A 23,911-nucleotide genomic window follows, 5' to 3' on the forward strand; every position below is an offset into this window, starting at 1 on the left:
ACTTTTAAATGCAAATGATTGGTGACTTCTGACTTGTATGTTTTTTTTATGCATATTTATATATCGTCTGTGATGTGTTGCATGGTGAAGCTAGAGACAACATTCCACAACGTGGATAATAAAGTAAACTAACGAACTAACTTTAATATGTTGTTTAATATGAGCGAGATATATATACGCGTAGTATATCACTTTGGTTACAGTTTAACTTCAGAGTGTGGCATACTTCAACTTAAAACTTTGGTAATATACTTGAACCTCAAAGTTGGGTATATACTTGACCTTGAAGGTTGGGTATATACTTGACCTTCAAAGATGGGTATATACTTGACCTTGAAGGTTGGGTATATACTTGACCTTGAAAATTGGGTATATACTTGACCTTCAAAGATGGGTATATACTTGAACTTCAGGTATCCTTGACCTTCAGGTATCCTTGAACCTCAGAGTTGAGTATACTTGAACTGCAGTCTGCAGCTTAATTTTAGAGTTGGGTATCTGAAGCATAACTCCAGCACACTTTACCTTCAGAGTTGAGTATACTAGAACTCCAGCTATACTTTAACTCCAGATCCTAGTATTATTGAATTATCCTTAGATATTTTTAGCGGCTGTATTTAAGCCTTGTTGAAAGCTTTCTGTTGTAATGTTCTGCAATCAGCTCTCTTTTCCTATTAGTTTCCTAATTCTTTCTTAAACGTTGATTAGTTTACGCACTAACTTACTCAGAACATTTACTCTGCTGCAATATGCAGGATCCTTCTGAAAGTGGCATTACTCTCGGTAGAGTTCTCCTGCTCATAAGCAAATGAAATGGAAAAATTAAAGTGTAGATTAACAGGCCACAGGTGCATCGGATAACCAGACCAAGCGAGTCTCCGCGGACGTGGCGACGGAAATGAAGAACACTCATTAACGGACCGAGAGAGACCGTTAGTTTTTGCGTTCTTTCTCTGGCAGCAGTAATACTGCAGAGACTGAACCGTCACCCCTACGGACCAGACGCAGAGTCGAGTTGGATGCTGTTTTCCCCAAATTTCCGAGCACAGCTGCCAGAAGCACAAGCAAATCAAGAGCACTTGACATGATTAATGCTCCAGTGAAACGTTTTTAAAATTCCTGTGAACTATGAGTTTTGCAGAATGCTTTTTTAAATTTTTTTTTTAATAAACATGATGTTCAATCTGTCCGGCTTTCTGAGAAGGGTTTTTTAAGTCATGTTTATACATGTTAAATAATTGATGCCGCATTTGTAGTTACAGAATCGATATGACTAACGTTTACACATCTGGACTTGACTCCGATCAGACTGTATTGTAGAAATATTAGCTTACACGTTTCTGGTTAGCCGTCGTGACGTGTAATACGTAACGGGATGTATTAAAGAAGGGGTTTTTATAATGATGTCATGTATTGGGAAGGGATGCGGTTAGATTTTAATGTGTTCGTGGTTTCGGTTATGACAGAACATATAAACATGTCTTGTAAAGTCGAATGCACTGACTCTTGGAACGTCGAACCTCCTGAAGTTGTTAGAAGAATCATCTGATCCGTGTTAAATGTCTCTGGGATGAATTCACACCAGCATTTTAAGTACGTAATTCGATAATCTGGATATAATCATGATACTCAAGATGGCTGAAACGAACCAGTCTGAATAGGATCTTAGCTTTTTATCTGACTTGGAACACTATGACATGACATAACATAACGTTACAGCCTAAACTTCTTGGTACTTATCAAAGACAGAACGTGGGTGAAAGAGATAGAGCGACAACAACAACAAAAAAGAAAGAATCAAGGACAGGAAAAAGGCACGCAAGCCAGAAGGAGTGACCTTGGAGTTAGAGATAAAGTGTGTGTGAGGGCGGGAACTGGACGTACAGGTAGAGCGGTGATGATCAGACCAATCGCATTCATCCAAGCAGTCACGTTCTCCCGGGGGACGAGTGGCTGACTGTAGGACATAAAGAAGACACACACACACGATTGAACTATACACACACTTCGTCTAACAGACACATCAGACTTACACAATGTCAGACAGATAGTACAAGATATTTGTAGACTTTTATATACGCATGTTGCGGCAGTACTCCTTTACACGATCTTGTTATTGACATTTTTGCTGCAAAATGATACAGGGATGACCTCTGACCTCCTGAGCACTACGTTCAGCAGTGCGTTTCCCACGTCCCCACCCGGAACAGCGAGGGCCATCAGTTCCACACAGGTGACGTGAAGCGCGTGTGCTGCCGGGTTTGGGAACTCGTTAAACCGCCAATCGCAGTTCGGGAAAGGGCCTGGAGATTTTCCTGCCATCGGTGATGCACATTAAGAAAAAAAAACAGTGTGTGTGTGTGTGTGTGTGTGTGTGTGTGTGCGTGCGTGTTCAATCCCTGAACATCAAGAAGGAATTTTTAAATCTTCATGTTCAACCATCTGCTTGTTTAAGCCTTGCTAACAGGTCTGTCTGTTTGTTCTGTCCGTCCAGCCTTATCTATACTAATAGGTCTCTCTGTTTATCCATCTCTCTGTCTAGCCTTGCTTTTTGCTCTCTTTATCTGTCTGCCCGTCTTGTCTACCCGTCTCTCTGTCTAGCCTTGATCCGACGAACACTGGATGGAACCAGTGTTAAAATAAAACAAAAGAAACCCTAGCTGGGATTAGGAGGACATACACTGCTGAGTAGTGAACGGAACAGTAAGATAGGGTCTTTGGGAATACTGCAAAACAGAAGGAAGGATATTGTCCACGAGACGCCCGATGAGTTTGCAGTAGTAGGTGTCATCGGGGACCCAGACGTTGTCCTCACGGGGGTTCATGCCAAACTTGAGGTAGGTCTCGCTGAGGCACCATCCGGGAGTACGGTTATCCTTCAGAGAGCTCATGATGGCGTGGACGAGCTTGCGTTTAAGGTTGGTTCGGTCACGGAGGTGCCTTTCATAGTAGTGCAAGGTGTTGTAGAGGTACGTCACTGGGCGGTCTGAGGGATCAGATCCAGCAACGATAGATATTAGTTAACAAATAACTGGTTGAAACCAGGAGGTCTGAAGAAAAGAGAAATAATAATAATAATAATAATAATAAGCCGAGATACGATGGGTTCAATGTAAATAACAGTGAGCAAAATGGTCTTGACTGGACCGACTACCTTTTACCACGGTGACTTCCACAGTACTTATGAACTGAATCCAGGAAAACACCAGCAATCTGGTACGACAATTGTACTACAAATGCGACTGACCCCTACACCACCACATAAAGCATCCCCCTCCCCCACCCCAAGAAAATCATCAGGAGACCGTCAACATGGACGGACTGCTCCATGCTTTTCGCTCCCCCTCACCATGGAACTTGTACAACCCCCCCAAGTGGTCCAAAAGGGTTTCCAAGGACTTGGAGACCGGTAGCAGTTCCAGGAAGCGGTGGATGACGATGTCAAAGACGGGCAGGAAGCGTAAACACACGTTGCCGAAGTAGATAGGCAGATACTGCGGCTGGAGCTGCATGGGGGGGTTCACCTGCTCCGCCAGACCTTCAAAATACAGCTTCTCTGGATACTTCTGCATGTGTGGAAAAAGATATAACCTTTTATTAGAGCCCATGGCTCCTTTCCAAACATCGATTCCAGCATAGAAAGGACAGGATAATATGGTAAGATACTAAGATCCTCTCGACGTTAACAACAACAACGCAGCGAACGTTTCTTTTAACCCCGCAAAATGTTAACACTGCAAGCTTTCTCTTTATTCTCTGTGGTCTCAAAGCCAATTGCCTAAGTGAAGGGGCGTACTTCACAGCTAAATAAGCAAACAGCCAGATCCAGTACTGCCATCATGAGGGGGCAGGGTAAGGGGTGGCATTGTGTTTGAACTCTCTCTCTTTAACATTTACCACAGTTACACAAGAATGCAAGAAGGGGCAAACACTGCAACTATTAAAATGTCAGTGTAAAAGACAGGGCAGCATGGGCAGCCTGTAAAATCCTATTATGGAGAGAGAGAGACAGAGAGAGAGGGGGGGGGGGGAGATACTCATTCGCTGGTATCTATGCTGGATCAATCTGGATAACATTATGGCTGAAAAGCTGAGTTTTTTCCCCCTGAAATATCCTTCATTCAATTGAGAAGATGAATGCAGCGAGTCTAAAGTGAATTATTAATACATTCATCAACTGCAAACATCCTCCAGCACTTTTCTGCAATGACAGACACTCGAGCTGTTAAAAGACCCAAAAACTGCTTATGCGGCTGATACTGAACGCAGGCTAGCGGAGTTCTGCTGGCATCAGAAAAATGGATAACGCTACCTATACTGAAGCCCTATTTGATTACTTATTAAGTTTAAAAAAAAAAAAAAAGGGATATGTTGACACTTGCAGTTTACTTGTTGACTTGTAGTAGTCCTCCTACTTGGTGTGGCATATCTTGTAGTATTTGTATTTGGTGTGTTGGGGAAGATCACCCACCTTGTGGTAGATCTCATATTTGGTGTGTTGGGTAAGGTCACCTTGTGGTAGTATTTGGTGTGTTGGGGAAGACCACCCACCTTGTGGTAGATCTCATATTTGGTGTGTTGGGTAAGGTCACCTTGTGGTAGTATTTGGTGTGTTGGGGAAGACCACCCACCTTGTGGTAGATCTCATATTTGGTGTGTTGGGTAAGGTCACCTTGTGGTAGTATTTGGTGTGTTGGGTAAGGTCATGTTGTATATAGAACTTGTATATGGAGTGTGGTATGACATGTCTTGTGTAACCGGCAAGATGTTCTTGTGACCTGCAACGTGTTTCCTGTTTAAAATGTTACACTCACCTCGTCGTATGGCACCTGTTGAGAAGGTTACCCTGGGACAGAAGACGTTATTCCTGAGTTAGGGAAGGTTTACCTTGTGGTAGGACATGTGTTTGGTGTGCCAGTCGCTCTGTAGCCAGTGTTCCGGAGCGTTCTCTTTGACGAAGTCACTGACGCGGTTGCGGAAGTCATTGGGTTTAAGGAGGAGCAGTTGGATGATGAAGTAGCACACTTGAGCCTCATTGCCCTCATGACTTCTCATCGCCTGCGCAACAGCAATCATCGAGGGTAAATTAAAAAAATCGAAAGAAAGACACCTCACGCTTAAGCAGGACAATATTAGAGATCAGAGCATGGCAAAACGCCAGATTACACAGATCATCTCCCGTTTGAGAAATTTACCAGTGGAGATATTCTGTAATGCTGATAGTGTATGCTACTCGACCTGGTTCTGAATTACTCTTAGAACATTATTTTAAACATCGTCCTTGATAAACACCCTGTGTCTAACATCTCTCAATAACAAGTCTGTTTCGTTGCAGTTTCCTAAAACGAAAAGGTGAAAATACAATAAACTCCTCCATCTTCAACAAAACCCTCATCTTTCTGAGCCTCATGCAGAGATCAGACCGGAAGAAGTCGTACAGGTAATTGCTGGCGTTATCGATTGGCTAACGGATAATAAATAGAGCGTGGTGTTAGAAACGTGGAAGAAATATTGATTATCAGACAAAAACTCCAACCATGAAGATGATTCCCAGGAGAACAGGGTGTTCAATATGTCATTTTCTTTCTTTTTTTATTTTATTTTAGAGAATGAATTTATTTACAGCCTAGAGTTTAATTCCACGGTTTTATTGATCGTTCCAGAGAGATGTTGAGCAAGTGCTTCAAGAAGTACTCCAGATGAAGTCCACCAAAACAACGGCAGCCGAAATCACATGGAAAAAAAAATATTCCTTACCAGGCAGAGGATGAGACGGTCCAAAGTGACGATGTTGTACTTCCACACCATGTCGTTCAGGATCTCGATGCACTTGTTGAGCTGCTGACCGCCCGCCGACGTGGAAAACTCGTACACCAGGAAATCGGCAAACGTCCGCACGTGCGCGACGAGAGCGCGAGCACCGATTCGCTCCAGAACCCTGCAGGAACGAAGACCACCAATGGATGAGCTGTAGTCAGTCGTGCATGAAATGAAGCAGTCAGAGGTGCGTTTTACAACAAGCTTCACTCGTGAATAATGAATAATAATAATAATAATACTACACAGTTCATTTAACCCTGCTGCTCCGCTGAAGCCCCACGGGAGAAGAGAGTTCAGCAGTCAGTTCAGAGCGTTCTGTAGCGGTTTATTAGGTAAAGCAGTACGGTATCCAGGATCGTTTTTAATGCTCGTTTCTCTCAAAGACTCAAACATGGCTCAAAGATCATCGTACAAAGTGTGAAAGCTACCATCGGTTCAGCTCGTCACGGAGCTCCTTATAGATAAATAAGAGCAGACATTCAGAAAACTGGGGTGCTGTAATTAGCTCCATTTTGTGCTGCGAGCGTTTGCACTGAGAGCATCTCGTGTCTCGTAAACAGCAAGCAGGACGTTTTTTGTTTGTTTGTTTTTTTACCCAAACCGGACCTCATTTTTCGTTGTTGTACTTCCGTGTCTCTCTTGCTCTATTTATCCGTAGATCAGGTGGGCACCTCAGGACGTTCCCATCCTCATCGCTCGTTACCAATCAGGCGGTGTGTTCTGAACACTAGCGGTGTTGTAAGCGAGAGATCGTGCGATCCGAGTCACGAGCTCGGCCCGACACAACGTGACTCTGTGAAACCACCTGCAGCTGCAGCATGTACAAAAGAGCGTTTCAAAACCCCGTGAGTCAGTGCAAACGTCCTTGATGAATAACACCAGGGGAAAAAATACATCTTTGGCTATGCTGTTATCTCTCTCTGTGTGTGTGTGTGTGTGTGTGTGTGTGATAAAGCGGAGTTGCTTTAGTTGACCATTTTTCTATAAAGCGCACATCCTGAAGTGTTTCATTCCTCTTACGTACCACAGCAACGACTACTTTTAATTTAATAACTATGACATTGACATCGTCTTGGAAACAAGTAACTTCCTGTCCTTACGTTAAAGATACAGCTTTACCGCTGACGCTGGAGACTCCTTCCATAAGCGTTAAGTCTCCTTAGCGTATCAACGACTGCACTCGTTTTTTAACCCGTTCATGCTGTCCCTGTGAATGAGCCGTTACTATAGAAACGATAACGACATCAGAACGAGCGCGTGAATATAAACCCGCGCTACTGTCAGTGTCAGAGCTGCTGAACTTTTCTAAGCAAAACATTTTTTGGCTCACCTGAAGCCGATCTGGTTTATGTGGTCGGTTTCTAGAAGCATCTTCCAGAGCAGGCAGAGGAAGAGTGGCGGAGAACCCTGCATGGAGAAGTGAGTGATGATGTCGTTCTCATTGGTCATGGACTTCCACTTCCTGTACTCCTCCTCTACGTTCTTCTTCAGGTTGAAGCGGCTCTCCTGAGGAACGTTGTTCTGCTTGAAGAACGCCTGCTCCAAAAAAAAAAAAAAGAGGAGACGATACAAATCAGAGATCTTCTCTGTAATCTGATGAATTGTGAGTCGTCGTGGCGATGTGAGGAAATCAAAAAAGGTCAGATCGAGACTGAATTAAACAAATGAGAAGCTTGTCAATGGATTCCGTTGATCACTAAACACCTGGTAGAGCAGAGTGAGGGCCACACGTCAAACAGAGGGTTCCTCGAAGGCTCCTCGAAGGCGTGAACTACGCCGTTGAGGTAAATCTCGACATCTGTGGTAAAAAGGGAACGCAGTCGATACTTCGTGCCTACAAAAACATTTCGCTTCCATTAGCGTGCTGCTTTAATCCTGAGGAGAGACGGAACGTGTCGTGTCTCCCCACAGAGTGCTGCATTGTCTGACACACGCAACAGATGGAGAGTTACCGAAAAACAACAACAAAAACAAGGACAGCAAAACAGATTTTTAATGGTCTGAGGTGACTAACGTACAGCATACGGACGCGTTAGAACACTACGACGACTCGGCTCGAAAATATCTCACAGAACAACAAAACGTCAGTCTTGTTTCCTAGCCACGAGCACAAACGCAGTAACCGCAGGAGGTTAAATTCTCACCCTCCGAATCTCAGCGCAGTTCTCAAATTCCCAGCCTGGTTCTAAAGGAACTCAAGAACCCTCTCCTAGATTGGGCAAGAACTGAGAATTCTCGCCGAGGCTCAGTGTGGTCGAGTTTGTCCAGGTTCTAAAGGAGTTCCCCGTCCTGCTCCCTCCCAACCCCAGGGTCTGCACAGATGGCATTCTAGGAGTCGTCTCTGGATTCACAGGCAAATGTTCCCTCTGAAGCAGAGTCAATTTGGAGTTTTCGTATTCTCACCCAGGTTCTACCGGTGCTCTAGAATTCTCTCCCAGGTTAAGCAAGAGTGACGCTCTAGAAATCTACAAAGGTTAGATCGACAAACTTGCTCGCATCGGGGCGCAGATTAAAGAGCTTAAAATGTTAGCTGAAGGTGTCGGTGGCCGACCTGCAGGGGAGCGGGGAAGCAGCTGAGTGTGTGCGAGGCCCAGTTGTGAGGTGTGAAGTTCATGATGGTCTGTAGAATGTCCTTACACCACGTTCCCTGGATCGAGTCAGAACCCGTGAAGAAATCTGGAGCCGTAACACAGAAGAGAACCATGCATTACACAGAGTTAGCCATAACCTGTGTGTGTGTGTGTGTGTGTGTGTGTGTGTGTGTAATGAGTGTGTATGAGGAGTACCGGTGATGTGTGTGGCGCGGGCGAGGGTGAGGATGAGCGCTCGGTTCAGCTCCTCTGACTCGGCCGACAGCACCGTCTTCGGGTCGCTGAGGAACCGTGTGAACTGTGGCTGCACCTCGGAGCTCCCCAACGCCGTGATTAACCTCAGAGCTGTACTTTCCACACTAACACACACACACACACACACACACACACACACGTTAGCCTCACATCATAGCTGAGGTGCAGCATCTCATTGTTTCCTTTTGCATCTAATTAAAAAACAATAATAAAAATACTTTGATGTTATGATCCGTCCATAATGTATTCATCTATCCATCATTCCACCCAGTTATACCATTATCTATTTACCCATCCACCTACCCATCAGTCATGACTCATCCATTCATCCATTCCCACACTCGCCTACTGATTCATCCAGACATATATATATATATAGAAATATCTAAAAATGAAGATATCTATATGATTATAACTCTATCTATAACCAATAACTCATTCATCATGAATTCATCTCATCTAAAATCCCATTCATCCACTAATTTAAGTGATCAAGCTGATCAATTCATCCAATATACTCATCAACTCATTCATCCACTCACCAACCAATACAGCATATAGCAACTAAATCATTCATCCACCCATCAATTCAGTGATCAATTCATTCATTCACCCATACACACAACGATTCATTCAGCAACCGATATAGCCATCAACTCACTCATCCATTCATTCTCCAACATTCATTCATCAATAGATCCTTCACCTCACTCACTCATTCATTCATCCAAATACCCATCGATTCATTCAACCACCAACACACCCATGAACTGACTCACCCATACACAAGGACCGATTCGTTCATTCATCAACCGATATAGCCATCAACTCACTCATCCATTCATTCTCCAACATTCATTCATCAATAGATCCTTCACCTCACTCACTCATTCATTCATCCAAATACCCATCGATTCATTCACTGACTCACCCATACACAAGGACCGATTCGTTCATTCATCAACCAATATAGCCATCAACTCATTCATTCATTCATTCATTCACCCTTCAATTCATTCAACCGCCAACACACCCATGAACTGACTCACCCATTCATTCACCCATACACAAGGACCGATTCATTCATTCATCAACCAATATAGCCATCAACTCACTCATTCATTCATTCATTCACCCTTCAATTCATTCAACCGCCAACACACCCAAGAACTCATCCATCATCAAGTCATTCACCGATACCAGTTAATACTAACACGGCCATCACATCATTAACCCATTAATCCCTTCATCCAACTAAAAACGTAGAAATTCATCTGAACAACTCATTCATGCACACATACACCCACCAACATAATAATGACCTTACTCATCCATTCATCCACCAATACACCCATCAAGCCATGTACGCACCAATACAGACATCAAATCATTCATCCTCTCACTCATTTAGCCCATCCTTTAACCACCATACCTACAATCTGTGCTCAAAGACCCTCTCGCACATAAACACATCCACCCGCCCATCCCTTTGTCCCTCCCTCCACCTGTTCATCTACACTGTGAGACTGTCCAGGTTCCTACCAGAGGTGCAGCTGGTTCTGGTTGGTCTGTGGAACAGCGGCGAGCGAGTGGAGGTGTGAGAGGAGCTGAACACGGTAATGAGGCTGGATGTGGTGCATCCTGTAGCTGAACATCTCCAGCAGCGTGTGAAGAATCCCCCAGGCGTGGGACTTGAACACGTTTGGCAAGAGCTGACCTGGATCGAGGCAGCGAGAAGAAACGAACTGGTTTAGAAGATGAGGAAGCGCTCGCCGGGTTTGGCATTTCCATGACAGAGGAATTAGTCCTCTAATTAACACGGCTGATTAAGGAGAGATTACGCCGCTCGCAGACGAGTCGACCGCATCGAGTACATGACTAGCTGTATGGAGAACCCAGCTGTCACCTGAGCAGACATTAACCTTCTTTACCAGTTTGTCGACTCGTGTGAACTTACTGATGAAGCCTTTGATGCCGAGCGACTCGATTTCCATGTAGACCAGCAGGCGGCTGTACGTCTCCACCAGCGCCGGGGCAAGAGCGATGCTGGACTTGGCGTGGGCCAGCTTTATGACCCGTGTGGCTATACTGTGGATCAGACTAGCACACGGAGATAAGTGAGTAAGTATGAGTATGCAGGAATGACCAAACATCACAAATGTTCCTCAAAAAAACAGTTCGTACTCCTCACTTAGCATCTCATTGTTTTCACTTAGCATATCGCTTTTGACCTAGCGCCTCGGGATTCCGACTTAGCGTCTCGTTGTTGTGACAGTCTGGTTATTTTGACTTGTCATAATTTTCACTTAGTATCTGGTTATTTTAACTTAGTATCTCATGATTTTGACTTATTGGTCAAGTACTGAGATACTAAGTGAAAGTAAGTATCTCATTTTTTACTTTATCTCAGTTTTCACTCAGTATCTCGTAGTTTTCACTCAGTATCTCGTAGTTTTCACTCAGTATCTCGTAGTATCCCATAATCTTCACTTAGTATCTCGTAATTTTCACTTAGTATCTCGGTATTTGACTTAGCATGCCAGTATTTTGACTAAGTATCTTGTTTTGACTTAGTATCTCATTGTTTTGACTTAACAAGTCATTACATTAGAATCTTGCTATTCAGACCTACGAGGCTGTTTTGATTTAGTATCTTGTTATTTTGACTTTTTAATTTTCACTTCCTATCTTGGTGTTTGACTTCGTACGTCAGAACAACGAGTCAAAATACAAAAAAGTGTCTTGTATTTGACTTAGCATCTCAGAATTTTGTCTAAGTATCTCGATGTTTAGACTCAGTGTCTTATTATTTTTACTCAGTATCTCGTACTTTTCACTTAACGTTCTTGGTACGTGACATAGAATCTCAGTATATTGAGATCTAAAGATCTCGTTGTTTTGATGTCATTAACGTAGGATCTTGTTATTCAGTATTTTACTTATATCTTGTTTTTGACTTACTATCTCGGAATTTTGACTCAGACTTAATACCTCGTAATTGTGACTTAGCATCTCGGTATTTTGATTAGTATCTCGTAGTTTTGATATTATCTTGACTCAGCATTTTGTTGTTTCGACTTAGTATCTCACGTGTTTTTAATAAGTAACTAATTTCAAGACAGTATCTCATTATTGTGATTTAGTTTTTCGTTGTTTTGGCTAGTATCTCAGAATTTTGAATGAGTAACTTGTTATTTCGAGACAGTATCTCATTATTTTAATTTGCTAAGCCACTTTAACAACTTACAAATAATGACTTAGTAGATCAAAACGACAAGATAATCTCTCGGAATAACAAGACGTTAAACTGCGGCGCTCCGACCCAAAACCTCATCAGGTCTGGTAATATAATATCATATTATATCATATCATATAATCAAAGTAAACGTCGGCAGAGATCGTCGCAGTGTGAAATCGTGTAAGAACGATAGTATCGTTATATCACACAAGCCTACAGAGGCTCAGAAGGAGAAAAAAAAGAAACTGTAAGCATTTCCAGTCCTATTTCACATCGCACGCATGCTTACAAATGAGCGTTAGATTATCTGCCTTTCAGGGAGGAAAATTAATTCATTCTATTTAACCGTAAATAAACAGATGACATGACACTGATCAAAAATTCATCGTGATTTAGTCACGGTTCCTTCCAGTTAGTCACCATTCTACGACCAGGCTGACAGCGCTACACACACACACACACACTCACACAGAATGACTAAGCAGAATTCATTCTCCCATGAACACAAACAAAAACACACAGCACGTTACGACGCAGGAAAGTCTGAGTCTTACACAACGGCAAATCAAACACCTCGACGGTTGAAACTAAACACCTTTTTCTGGCGGGGGGGGTTATAATAAAAGCTACCGCGCTAATTCAGTAAAAGCACAGGGAGGTTTTCAGTCTGATCTAATTATGCGTCTCAGGAGCACACAAGTCGATTTGCATAATAGGACCTTGTAAAAAGAAGAATAAATAAATAAATAAAAAGAGAGAGATGGCCTTGCTCATTCTGCACGAACAACCCACAGTGGTGTGCTGTGCGTAATTAAACGCACAATAATGTTCCTGTCCGTGAAGCATTTCCATAAAAGATGTAAGGAAGTCGTGCCGTTACAGGAAAATAAGCAGGGACGGGGTGGAGCGATGAAGCCGAGTTACTCTTCCACGCTGAAGATGATTACTTTGCTGTAATAGAACATCACTGCGTGTTTTATTTGACTGTTAATCGTACCGAACACACCTTTAAAAAAGGGTATTACCCCATCAGACAGAAATCCCGCTCCAGTTCAGTGGGATTATTAGCGTCGAGAGAGACCTATGCGCCGAGCTCACCTCATCTTGGCGTGGACAGTGAGCGAGTCGAGCAGGTTCATGGGCAGCGGTGTGATGGAGCACGAGGCCGTGCAGTTGGTCCCGGGCAGCGGGATGCGCACCGTACCGTTACCGTAGATGGTCTCCACCAGGACGCCCATGGGCAGCGTGAAGCACTCGGAGTTGGTGGAGTAGGCGTTACACAGCAGGGCGATCTTGTAGTCGGTCATCGGCAGGCTCTTGTTGCGCAGGCTCTGCTGCAGAAACCTGACACGAACAAAAGCAGGAAATATTCACTAACTCCAACCACATTAATCAAGATGATAAAAAAATATTAACAGGGCATGATAATAATAAGCCCTTGTATTTAAATTACTACTTGATTTATTTATTTTGGACTGTAGGAAAATAAACCGAGCTTATTTTTGGATTACTAATCACTACTCTGTAGTACTTGTCGACATTTACATCCCTGAGAGCGACTTCATCGACCTGCATCCAGCTGAAATTCACAAAAAATACACTGGAGCACAGCAACAGCACCACATGCTGGACGGAAACAGTACTGCATGTTTTAGTATTCGTTTATACGTGTATATAAATGTATATAAGCCTGTTTGATGATAGAGAAAGTAGATAAATAGGTGCTGTGTGCGCACGTGTGTGTGTGTGTGTGTGTGTGTGTGTGTTACTCGTGGTGCAGTTTGAGAGAGTGCGGGATGGGGATCTGCAGTTTGGAGTTGTCGTTCTGGGCTTTGCGGTTCAGATGGATCCAGATGCAGGTCATGGCGAAGGCGTGTGTGGACTGTGGCTTGTTGATGTCCGGTACTGGAATACACTGCAACACACACACACAAATGCAGAACTTCTCTCAGAATCACTCCACAATGAGCACCGAGTCAGAACCACTCCACAATACATGCATATTTCACACAAGCAAGTGATAATTTACAAATCGTACGTATACATTAGGTGTCCAAACCCACAGGACGAGATACTCAGCTGAAGGACGCGGTCTCCGTACCTCTTTCTCGGGGTAAAGCAGATCGAACAGCTTCATGACGGGGAGGAAGTCAGCCAGCGCGTTCTTCTGGATGCTTCCGGATATGAACTGCAGCAGCACCCACATCAGGTGATCTCTGCCTTTAATTAGACCACGCCCAGCCAGCTACCACACACACACACACACACACACACACACAGATCAGGAGTTCAGCTCTAAAAGCACAGCGCATACCCGTGTGCCGCGTACGTGCGTGCGTGCGTGCGTGCGTACCTTCTGATGCAGCGAGAGGACCATGTGAGGGAAGCTGGCGAACTGGAACAGGACGAAGAAGATGAGCTGACTGGACAGATGTTGCCACAGCAGCTGGCTGGTGCCGCCGTCGTCGAACTGCTCCTCCGTCTCTGAGCGCTCCATGGCGTACACCACCAGATCGACGAGCTGCTCCTCCAGCACGGGGCATCGCTGCTTGTGCTACACACACACACACACACGCACACACACACACGCACAGAGATAGAGAGAGAGCCAGAGGACAGATCCGCTTACGCGCAGGCGACAACGCATAACCGAACAGCTACCAAAATGTTCTCAATTCCGTAAAAACGTTCCAGTTAGAGTGCGTAAAGTTCGATCGAGTTCGTCACAGCGGAGCCAGCGTCTCACACGCTAATGACCGGCGTCCCTTTTACACACTCGTGTTTGGACCTAGCTCACGCTTTCGGAGACATCCAAAAGCAACCAGAGCAGCGAAAAAAACAAACAAACCAAAGGAAGAAGAAGAAGAAGAAGAAGAAGAAGAGGAAGGAAAAAAACCAACAGAAGGAAGAAAAACACAGCCACAACACAAGACACGCATGAGCGTAAAACTGTTCACTGCACACAAGCATGGCATGACGGCTGCACACAGAAGCCCTGACCGTGATCGCAGGGAAAGCTGCAACATATCGCACCAGAACATCTCGACGCTCTCTCCGTGCTTCTGTACACACGGGACGCACCGGTTCCAGGGACAGAGCGCTTTCTGAGGACGTGCTGCCCTCTTGTGGCGGGTCTTACGAACAGAAGATGGCGAGATTTGAGGTGGGAACTTCAGATTAATACAAACAGCCCTATTTGGACGGCGTACGTTTTCGACCTGCGCTGGCGATCCACACGAGGTTATATAATATTTATGGAAGGAGTCTCCAGTGTCAGTGATTTGTAACGTTATGTTTTTTCCCCCTGATCATCATCATCATCCCATTGATTACTGGGTCATTATCCTCAATAACTGAATGACCGAGCGTAATGTTTTAGTCTCATTTCTGTAATCAGGTTCTCTTTATCTCCTTGTGAGAATCCGATGATGCTTGAGGCCGTATTTTACGCAGAAATATCGAGAAAATTAACAAGCACCACTGTATGCAGTATTAATGTTTAGTGATTTGGAGTATAAATTATTTAATGATCATATCACGGCATGCGAGACAAACATCTGGGTTCATAGGATTAAGAAAAATAGTGAGAACAAGGAATTTTTTTTTTTTTTTTTTTACACTAAAACCGTCCAAATAGGTCCGATCGCTAAATCCGATGCTAACGGCATTAATTCCGAGACATAGCTGCAATAGCTAACCTCGCCGCCACTGCCGGGATACACTGCAGCTTCCCCTCTGAGGTGCCATGCAGGGATTGGTCGAACGGACATTCCGGGGTAGGCTATTGGCTGCGGTAGTAGGGAAAACTCTACGTCTGTGGGATCGGATCGTATTTATCACGTAAATTAATCAATATTTCAGTATCGGCTTCTTTCCTGCTGAATTTCGGCAGCAGTTAAAATTTTAGGTATAAACTTGTAAAGAATCGACCCCGACGAGGGGCCTCATTAACCACACCGTACGTATACCAGCGTATTTAATCGTAGCGTTTACGTAAGAAACGTAGCGTTCGCGATTACTCGGTTCTGAAAAACTTCACTTTACGTCTGATCGGCGTTTATAAAACACGCGCACGTGAACGCGTAAAATAAATAAACAAATAAATAAATAAATCAGACCTGACGAAGGTTTTCAGGGAGTTCTATTTGACCTACGAGAACATTACACACGGCTTTATTAGAAGACGACGTCTAATGAGCCTAATCAGATCGGAAAATGCTACATCCGATCCAACACCTTTTTAGCTTTGAGGTCAACGCTATTCCGACTCGAATACTTGGCGCGCGTCTGGTCTGAAAAATTTGGGTTTCCCCAACGCCCCCCCCCGCTATTAAAAGAGCACCAATCCGAGCCTCGTTCTTGTTGGTCAGACGGAGGATCTGATCTAAATTCGGAACAAACGTGACGGAAATGATGATCCAGCCAGAGTCCGAGCAGATAACAGCACACACAGCAGGTCTACGGCGCAAAAATGGATTTATTTATATATTTTTTAAAGCAGCGCAGTAACAGAACCACAGATACACACATGCGCCAACCAGGGCTTGAAATTAACATGTCTTCATCATCATTTCATAATCTGGTGTCTCGTTAGCCAAGGAGGAATCAAGTGTTTGGATCAAGTGTATCTTCTCGGCATGGGAAATGGGTATGGGAATATTCCCAAACTGGAACTAGATGGATTAGTTCAGATACTTTTCCAGAACGTCGTCACGGGCGTGTTTTTGATTGATTGCTGGTCTTCTTGGGAATGGGAATGGGAATTCTTACACAGGGGTTGGGAATGCTGTAAAGACCAGATCTATACTGTGTTTAGGACGACGGAGATGTTTTATAAGATCACTTTGGGTTTTACATTTCATGGATATTTCCATGTTTATGAACCGCTAATTTTTGGGATTCACCCCCCTCTCCCCAAAAAAATAAATAAATTACACAATATGTGTAACATTTGAAGCTGCAAATGATTTTAATTGAATCATTTGTTGGTTGCATAAGTATTCAACCCCTGGGACAATAACCACCTTTCACTGGAGGTGTGCTAGGATATATGTCCCGATCAGCTGTGCACATCTGGATCCTGATGGATCCTGATATATGTATATATATGCGCCTTGCGTCAGATTCTCAGTTTCTTTGACAGGGCCAGTCGAACACGTTCGGGTGTAGCTTTGTCAGCACGCTCAGAGTGGCTGTCCTGTTGTTAAGTGAAGCTCCACCCCAGTCTCAAATCTCGTTCAGGTTAGAACAGATTTTCCATTTCACTGTTTTCAGCTACACCCATCTCTCCCTGAACCCTGACCAGTTTCCCAGCCCGTGCTGATGAAACCCGTCTCCACGACACGACGCTTCCAGCACCGTGCTTCACCACCACCGTCTCGGTGTGATCAAACAGGCACTCTGGAAACCTCATATGGCTTTGTTCATTTTTCTCAACACACTTCCATAAATCCCAGCTCTGTGGAGTGTCCTGTAAGCATCTCGCGTCCAGGCTGTGGATCTCTCTCTCTCTCCTGCTCCTTCACGGTTACCCTTGGCATCGTGTTTGCTTCTCTGACTAATCCTCTCTTTACCCGCTCGCCGAATTTTGTAGGGACATTTATATTGAAAGAACATGACACTTTAATTACACACGTCTACTCCGTTCAACGGGGTACGTGACTTCTGACGGGGAGCGGCTGCACCGCAAATAACTTCCACTTTAATGCTGCGATCGGTTCCGTGTAGAATTATGACATGCAGTACAATCCCCATTCCATTCTCAAGTTCAAACGCTACATACGTTTGACAAGTTCAAAGAAAGGGGGTGAATACTTATGCAAGACCCTCTACAGGACGTGGTGTTTGTTTGTGAGTAAACAGATTGGGATTGGGGGGGAAACTTCAGACACTCTGATCACTTACAGTCACCGGAAAAAGTGTATTAAATCTCACAGCTTGAAGAGTTCGGTACTGTTCAGACGGACATCTGAACAGAATATTTCACTGAGCGTTTGTCGTGAAGCTCCTGCATTACAGGCGAGCCTTCTTTCGGCTTTTTGGTATGGAGCATAAGGAGTTAGCTGAGAGTGATGCTAACAGTCTGGAGCAGAGGTAATTTCAAGCCCCATGTGTATAGATTTAGCCTTTCCTTGTGTGTGTGTGTGTGTGTGTGTGTGTTATAATTAGATGGAGAGAAAAAAACAAAACAAAAAGGTCTGTTTGGGTGTGGACAAGCTTCCAGAGTCGGGTTAGTCACAATACAACAGTAAGATTATGAACATACCTGAGCAATGTTCAGGGTCTAGAGCATTGGCGCAAGGTGGGCGGGGTAAGACAGGACAGAACAAAAATAAAGGAAGAAAAAAAGAAGACAAATACAGTGACTAGGAGGCCAGCTCCGAGTACCCCGCGTCAAGTCACCACCAAACCAAAAAAAATTCATTGAAAAACCCCAAAACACCCCCTACCTACCCTCCCGCCTCCTAGCCCTTCCCCTTCCCCTAAACCAGACATGTATCAGAGAGGTAGGCGGGGCTATAGGGCATGCCGGACGCACTGAGAGAAGAGGATCCGCCCACCCCGACTCACACAGAGTTTTGGCAGCGAAGCACAGGCAGTGCACAGGGCGTTTACCGGAGGCTGGCCTTTTTTTTTTGGTGCAAATAAATAAATAAAAACAGAAAAGCAAGAGCAAAATCATTCACTTTGCAATCGCCTACCACCGTACCCGCTGACTACGAGCGCACCTGCACGCTCTCTCTTTTATTATCATTTTAATCTCACTTTCTCTGTCTGGCTGAAAGAAAAAACAGAGAACGAGAACAGAAGAGAGAGAGAGAGAGAGACAGAGACAGAGAGAGAGAGAGAGAGAGAGAGAGAGAGAGAGAGAGAGAGACGTACCTGTTTGTTGAGGCCGAGCATGTTGCACACCATGTCTCTGGAGTACGGCTGCTCCAGCACGTACCTCAGCAAGCCCGTCTGCGGCTCGAACAGGTCCTGGAGTCCAGAAAACAAACCTCACCGTCCAATAAAAGTCCAGCTAGGTGTCATGTGACACTGCCGTGTGCGCTAACCGTGTGTGGAATTTGCTGTATTACATTCTGTTGTAAATTACATCTGTAGTAATTAAATATAACCCGAGATAGAACCAGTGGGTCAGAGTGTGCGTGTGTGTGAGAGTGTGTGTGTGTGTGTGTGTGTGTGTGTGTACCTTATCATAGGGCAGCATGCCTCTGAGAGGGAAGCGCAGCGTGGCAGGGTCCAGCTTCCACGAGTTACAGATCGCTCCCGAGTTATTCACCACGGGCAGGAGACTACAGCGACCTGATACACACACCGAGAAAGAGAACACACACTTCTGACACTGACATGGTGGTGTGTGTGTGTGTGTGTATCAGATATAGCGGTACCCGTGCAGGACGCATCACGACAGTGTTTTTAAACTCACCACAAATGGAGTTGATCCTCGCGGTGGGGCGGAAGCTGTCCACGAAGTCGGATATAAGGCTGCCTAACAGCTGGAGGAGGGAAATAAACAACGTAAAAGCATGTAAAGCATGTAAAACGATGTAATCATCTTCAGCAGCGTAAAGGTTTGAGGTGTGCGTCCCATACCCAGTGTGACAGCTGTCCCTCTGGATAAAGCTTCCGGATCTCAGTCACGGCGAAATAAGCAGGTAGGAGACATGCGTTCCTGTCCAGGATATACTCCACCACCTTCAGTGGGATCAAACACACACACACACACACACACACACACACACACACACACACACACCTTCAACTACAATTATTCCATTCATTCATTCAAATACATCACAGGATGTACGTGATGGCCTAGGTCCAGTAAAATATAATCTGGGATAACTGTAGTAAAACAGATAATGGACTAACTCCAGTAAAATACATCCTGGACCAGTTCCAATAAAACATCTCATGGAATAATTATAATAATATTTCCCCCTGGGAAACTTACAGTAAAATATATTCTGGGTTAAATCCAGTAACATACATCCTTACTGCGTTAATTCATATAAAATAATCCAGCGCTGATTCCATTACCCCGGGATAGTATCTCAGGTTAATGAATAGTGATCAGGTTAAATCGGGAGAGGGCGGTTGGTGAAGTGATCCGTACCTCTCGCGCTGGGAGGAGCTGCTGCACCACCGCAGAGCTGACCAGGTTTGGGATGGTCTGCATTTTATCCAGCACAGCCTTCAGAAGGTCCCTCACACCCTGCAGTCACACACACACACACACACACACACACACACACACGCTTAAAACATGCCTCGAACACGTCTTATTTATGATAAGAGACGGCGAGATGCTTGAGGCGGCACCTTATAATCCACACCGCCGATTATCTTCCGGATGAGTTTGAAGGTCAGAGACCAGAGCTGAGCGCGCTCCCACTCCAGGGTTTCAGAGCCGATCAGCGCCTGACACACCATCCTACACACACAAACACACACAGTCATCATATGCAAAACAAATATCAGTCAAAGGTTTGTACAACGCTGCTCATAAAACTCACACCGACTCATACCGACTCGTTCCAATTCATAATGACTCATTCTGACTCTTTCGAACTCTTTCCAATTCATACTGACTCGTATTGACCGATTCTGACTCATTCCAATTCATACCAACTGATTCTGACTCATAAAAACTTAGACAGACTCACTGAGTTAGACCGAATCACACAAAATCCTTCTGTCTCATGCAGACTCATTCCAACTCTTTCCCATTCATACCGAGTCATTTTCACTCATACCGACTCATTCTGACTTGTATGGACTCATACTGATTCACACAAACTCATTTTGACTCATACCGACTCATTCTACTAACTGATTTTGACTCATTCTACTAACTGATTTTGACTCATTCTACTAACTGATTTTGACTCATTCACCACTGACTATAAAGCGCTGACACTGGAGACTCATTCCATACATGTTACTATGGAAACAATAACGTAACTGTCAGGGCTGCTGTTATAGAAAATTAACCAACACCATCTTTATGCCACTTTAAAATATAAGCATAAGAGTGATGTAATAAATAACTGTGTGTGTGTGTGTGTGTGTGTGTGTGTGTGTGTACTTGGGTGGCAGCAGGCTGGTCTCCACAGCCATGGCTAAGCAGTCATAGAGGAAGGAGATGCGTTTGGGGCTGTGCTGGCTGTGTATGAAGCGTACGATCCACTGCACGCACTGCTCATGTGACTCCTGGAGAGAGCAAGAGAGAGAGAGAGAGAGAGAGAGAGAGAGAGAGAGAGAGAGACACTTAACTGTATACAGTGACAAGCTCGCTTATATTAAACATAGACCTTCTGAAACCAAATCTTCCACCATCGTCTTGTCAGCCCGCTCGCCTCACTCTCGTCACGCGATCGATGAAATTTGACTCCTGCTGATCTGTGCAGTGACTCTGACTCATTCGACTCGCACTGAATTGAGCGTACGCATTCGGTTTTTAACCGTAGCGTCCGTTCTCTAACTGAACTCGATGATTTTTATTACTATAAAAAGGCAAAACGACAGTGGGGGCTGGGCCACGGTGGGCCAGTGATGCAATCGGTGTGCGGCCCCAACGCCGGGAGCACCGTCTATCGCAGCAAGCCTAGTAAGTAGGAGTCATAAGGAGTTGGTATCAGAGAGTATGAATCGGTAGGAGTCAGAATGACACACGAGTCCGAATCTTTTAACAAACGTCGGACACTAAACACGTCTCGGCTGATCGAACGCCTCATTTACTTTAACTCTGGTGGAAGTTTGTGTAAACGTGATGTTTTCAGTAAACTCTTCCTTCTCCACACCTGAGGGAGCGAGCCCCAGTACTGCCGGAAAGCTCCTAAACAGCTGATCAGTTTGGTCCGTTCATCTTCCGGCGTGTCCATGAACATCCTGCAGTTCGGGAAAGACGTCAAACACACGTCAGGCTTCCAATCATTTCTGTTATACCGTACTGTTCATGCTTTATTTCTTTAAGCGTTTATGTTTTATACACACACACACACACACACACACACATTTATTAACTTACCCTGCAAACGCCTCCTCAATAACCTCCGTTTTCTGTAAAAATAAATAAATAAATAAAATAAACAGATGAAGCAGTTTGTGCAATGTTTTTATTTTTCCCAATCCAGCAAAACCGAGGTCACGTGACCATTGAGCTGCATTATGAATGGTCAATCTAGAAAAGACACTTAATTGTCATCCCAACACAAATTGAAGGTGAAAATGTGTGTGTGTGTGTGATGGAAGAGTTGTGTGGTAAAAATGTAATAATTAAATATATAAATGTACTTAAAACAATGCAAACTAGCACATAAATAAAATGGTAATAATTATATATGAACTAGATATTCTATTACTACAACATACCTGTTTATTCTGCAGTAATTTAACTCCCTACATTCACACTCCGGCATGTTTGCATCATTTTTATATTATTTACATCACGAGAGTACCATTTGAACTAATTTCGCAGCTGCTAGTTTTGTTAGCATACCGCGCTACACAGCCAAATAACACACACACAAAGCGAGCACATACCACAACATCCTCGAATATGCTCTGAAGCTGGGTTTCCATGGGAACCGCCATAATTTACCGCTTTAGAGTTCAGAAAAGTGTGCAATAGTTTTAACTGTTTACATTCGCGGCTTCCATTTCGTTAGCATCAATCTGCGGTAACGCTGGTCGGGTTATTCCTTTAGCCCACCCGCTTTCTGGAAAATCCCGCCTCCTTTGTTGCTATTGGTTAGTTTCACTGTCCGTTAGGCGAATCTAAAATAGTAGCCAATTATAGTACGTTCTTCTAGACAGCGCCAGCCAATTATATCATGGAAGGCGGGAATTTTTTTAATACAGGTAGGGAAAAAAGAAATCAAGGCTGTTGTCGGGGTACCGCCACCGGAAGTGATTGTACTTACCAAAATAGACCGGAATAACGCACAGGTTTTACTGTTAGTTCCGGAACATCCGATTGAATAGTATTATATATTATTTAATCATTCTAATTATATAAATGATATTAATTTTACATTAATATGACTCCATATGTCTCTAAGATAAGAATTTAAATATGTTTAATCTACATTTCAGAATTTCCATGTCCTTGGAAATGGTAAAAATAAATAAATAAATAAATAAATAAATAATTTAAACAAACAAACAAACAAACAAACAAACAAATAATAATAATAATAATAATAATAATAATAATAATAATAATAATGAAAATGATTGAAAATCAGATTGATAATCCAGCATATACAGCATTGGATTGAATAAACTCAAAAGGGATTCACTGACTCTTACGGACTCATTTTGACTCCTGTTTCAGTCTGACTTATTCAAACACCTGATTCATTTCTGACTGATTCTGACTCTCGACTCATTCTGACTCGTTTAATCTCCTGACTTGTTCTAAAACCTGACTAATTCCTGACACATACTGGCTGCTTCCCGACTGAACTCAGGTGGCTCAGAGGACCCCAGCGCTTTAGTCGTGCTGTGCGTTTTATCTCTGTACCAGTCTTATTGTGGAGAGGTGTGAATTGTTTGCCCGGCAGTGGGCTCATACCCCTTCCGTTTCCCACCGCCCTTCTCACCAGCAGCTAAACACAGAGTCACGATACTCTTCACACAGAAACCCAACCGTCTCCTGACTAACCTCATAACGGACTCGCGGCAGTAAAATAATGAATTTGTTTATACTTTGCTACAGTGCTGGAAATCACAAGAGAAGAAAAATCTAAAAATCTGATATAAATGATATCACATGAAAAGAAAGATGGCAGAAAAACTCCGGACTGTATGAGGAATGAAGCGCGGAGAGTGTGTTTGTGTAATACAACGCTGTGCAACGTCGAGCTGAGATAGTTGAAATGAAGGTAAAAAGGAGGTTTGAGAACCCGTACTGGAAATGAATCGATTGTTTATGGCATTTTTAAACAATGTATTAGAAATGTCACAGGTCAGAGGTAGGAACAAACAATAATAATAATAA

General features: G+C 43.8%; 1 protein-coding gene across 1 annotated transcript in view; it reads right to left on the reverse strand.

Moving 5' to 3' along the window:
* med23 (mediator complex subunit 23) overlaps positions 1 to 23,553 on the reverse strand; it is a 28,513-nt gene extending 4,960 nt beyond the window's left edge. The window contains exons 1-25 of the mRNA XM_053642087.1: positions 22,453 to 23,553; positions 21,938 to 21,969; positions 21,711 to 21,798; positions 20,996 to 21,120; positions 20,230 to 20,341; positions 20,024 to 20,122; positions 19,501 to 19,602; positions 19,334 to 19,403; positions 19,097 to 19,209; positions 18,787 to 18,882; positions 14,258 to 14,458; positions 14,006 to 14,149; positions 13,674 to 13,819; positions 13,003 to 13,248; positions 10,624 to 10,766; positions 10,209 to 10,383; positions 8,607 to 8,770; positions 8,372 to 8,496; positions 7,151 to 7,356; positions 5,758 to 5,938; positions 4,888 to 5,058; positions 3,350 to 3,566; positions 2,750 to 2,986; positions 2,159 to 2,324; positions 1,885 to 1,957 (exon numbers count right to left, since the gene is read on the reverse strand). Coding sequence (XP_053498062.1) covers positions 1,885 to 1,957; positions 2,159 to 2,324; positions 2,750 to 2,986; positions 3,350 to 3,566; positions 4,888 to 5,058; positions 5,758 to 5,938; positions 7,151 to 7,356; positions 8,372 to 8,496; positions 8,607 to 8,770; positions 10,209 to 10,383; positions 10,624 to 10,766; positions 13,003 to 13,248; positions 13,674 to 13,819; positions 14,006 to 14,149; positions 14,258 to 14,458; positions 18,787 to 18,882; positions 19,097 to 19,209; positions 19,334 to 19,403; positions 19,501 to 19,602; positions 20,024 to 20,122; positions 20,230 to 20,341; positions 20,996 to 21,120; positions 21,711 to 21,798; positions 21,938 to 21,969; positions 22,453 to 22,503 — 3,483 coding nt within the window. The 5' untranslated portion in view covers positions 22,504 to 23,553. The remainder of the gene's footprint in view (positions 1 to 1,884; positions 1,958 to 2,158; positions 2,325 to 2,749; positions 2,987 to 3,349; positions 3,567 to 4,887; positions 5,059 to 5,757; positions 5,939 to 7,150; positions 7,357 to 8,371; positions 8,497 to 8,606; positions 8,771 to 10,208; positions 10,384 to 10,623; positions 10,767 to 13,002; positions 13,249 to 13,673; positions 13,820 to 14,005; positions 14,150 to 14,257; positions 14,459 to 18,786; positions 18,883 to 19,096; positions 19,210 to 19,333; positions 19,404 to 19,500; positions 19,603 to 20,023; positions 20,123 to 20,229; positions 20,342 to 20,995; positions 21,121 to 21,710; positions 21,799 to 21,937; positions 21,970 to 22,452) is intronic.
* Positions 23,554 to 23,911: the final 358 nt, after the last annotated feature.

This window comes from Ictalurus furcatus, chromosome 2 (assembly GCF_023375685.1).
Source record: "Ictalurus furcatus strain D&B chromosome 2, Billie_1.0, whole genome shotgun sequence".
NCBI classification, from domain to species: domain Eukaryota; kingdom Metazoa; phylum Chordata; class Actinopteri; order Siluriformes; family Ictaluridae; genus Ictalurus; species Ictalurus furcatus.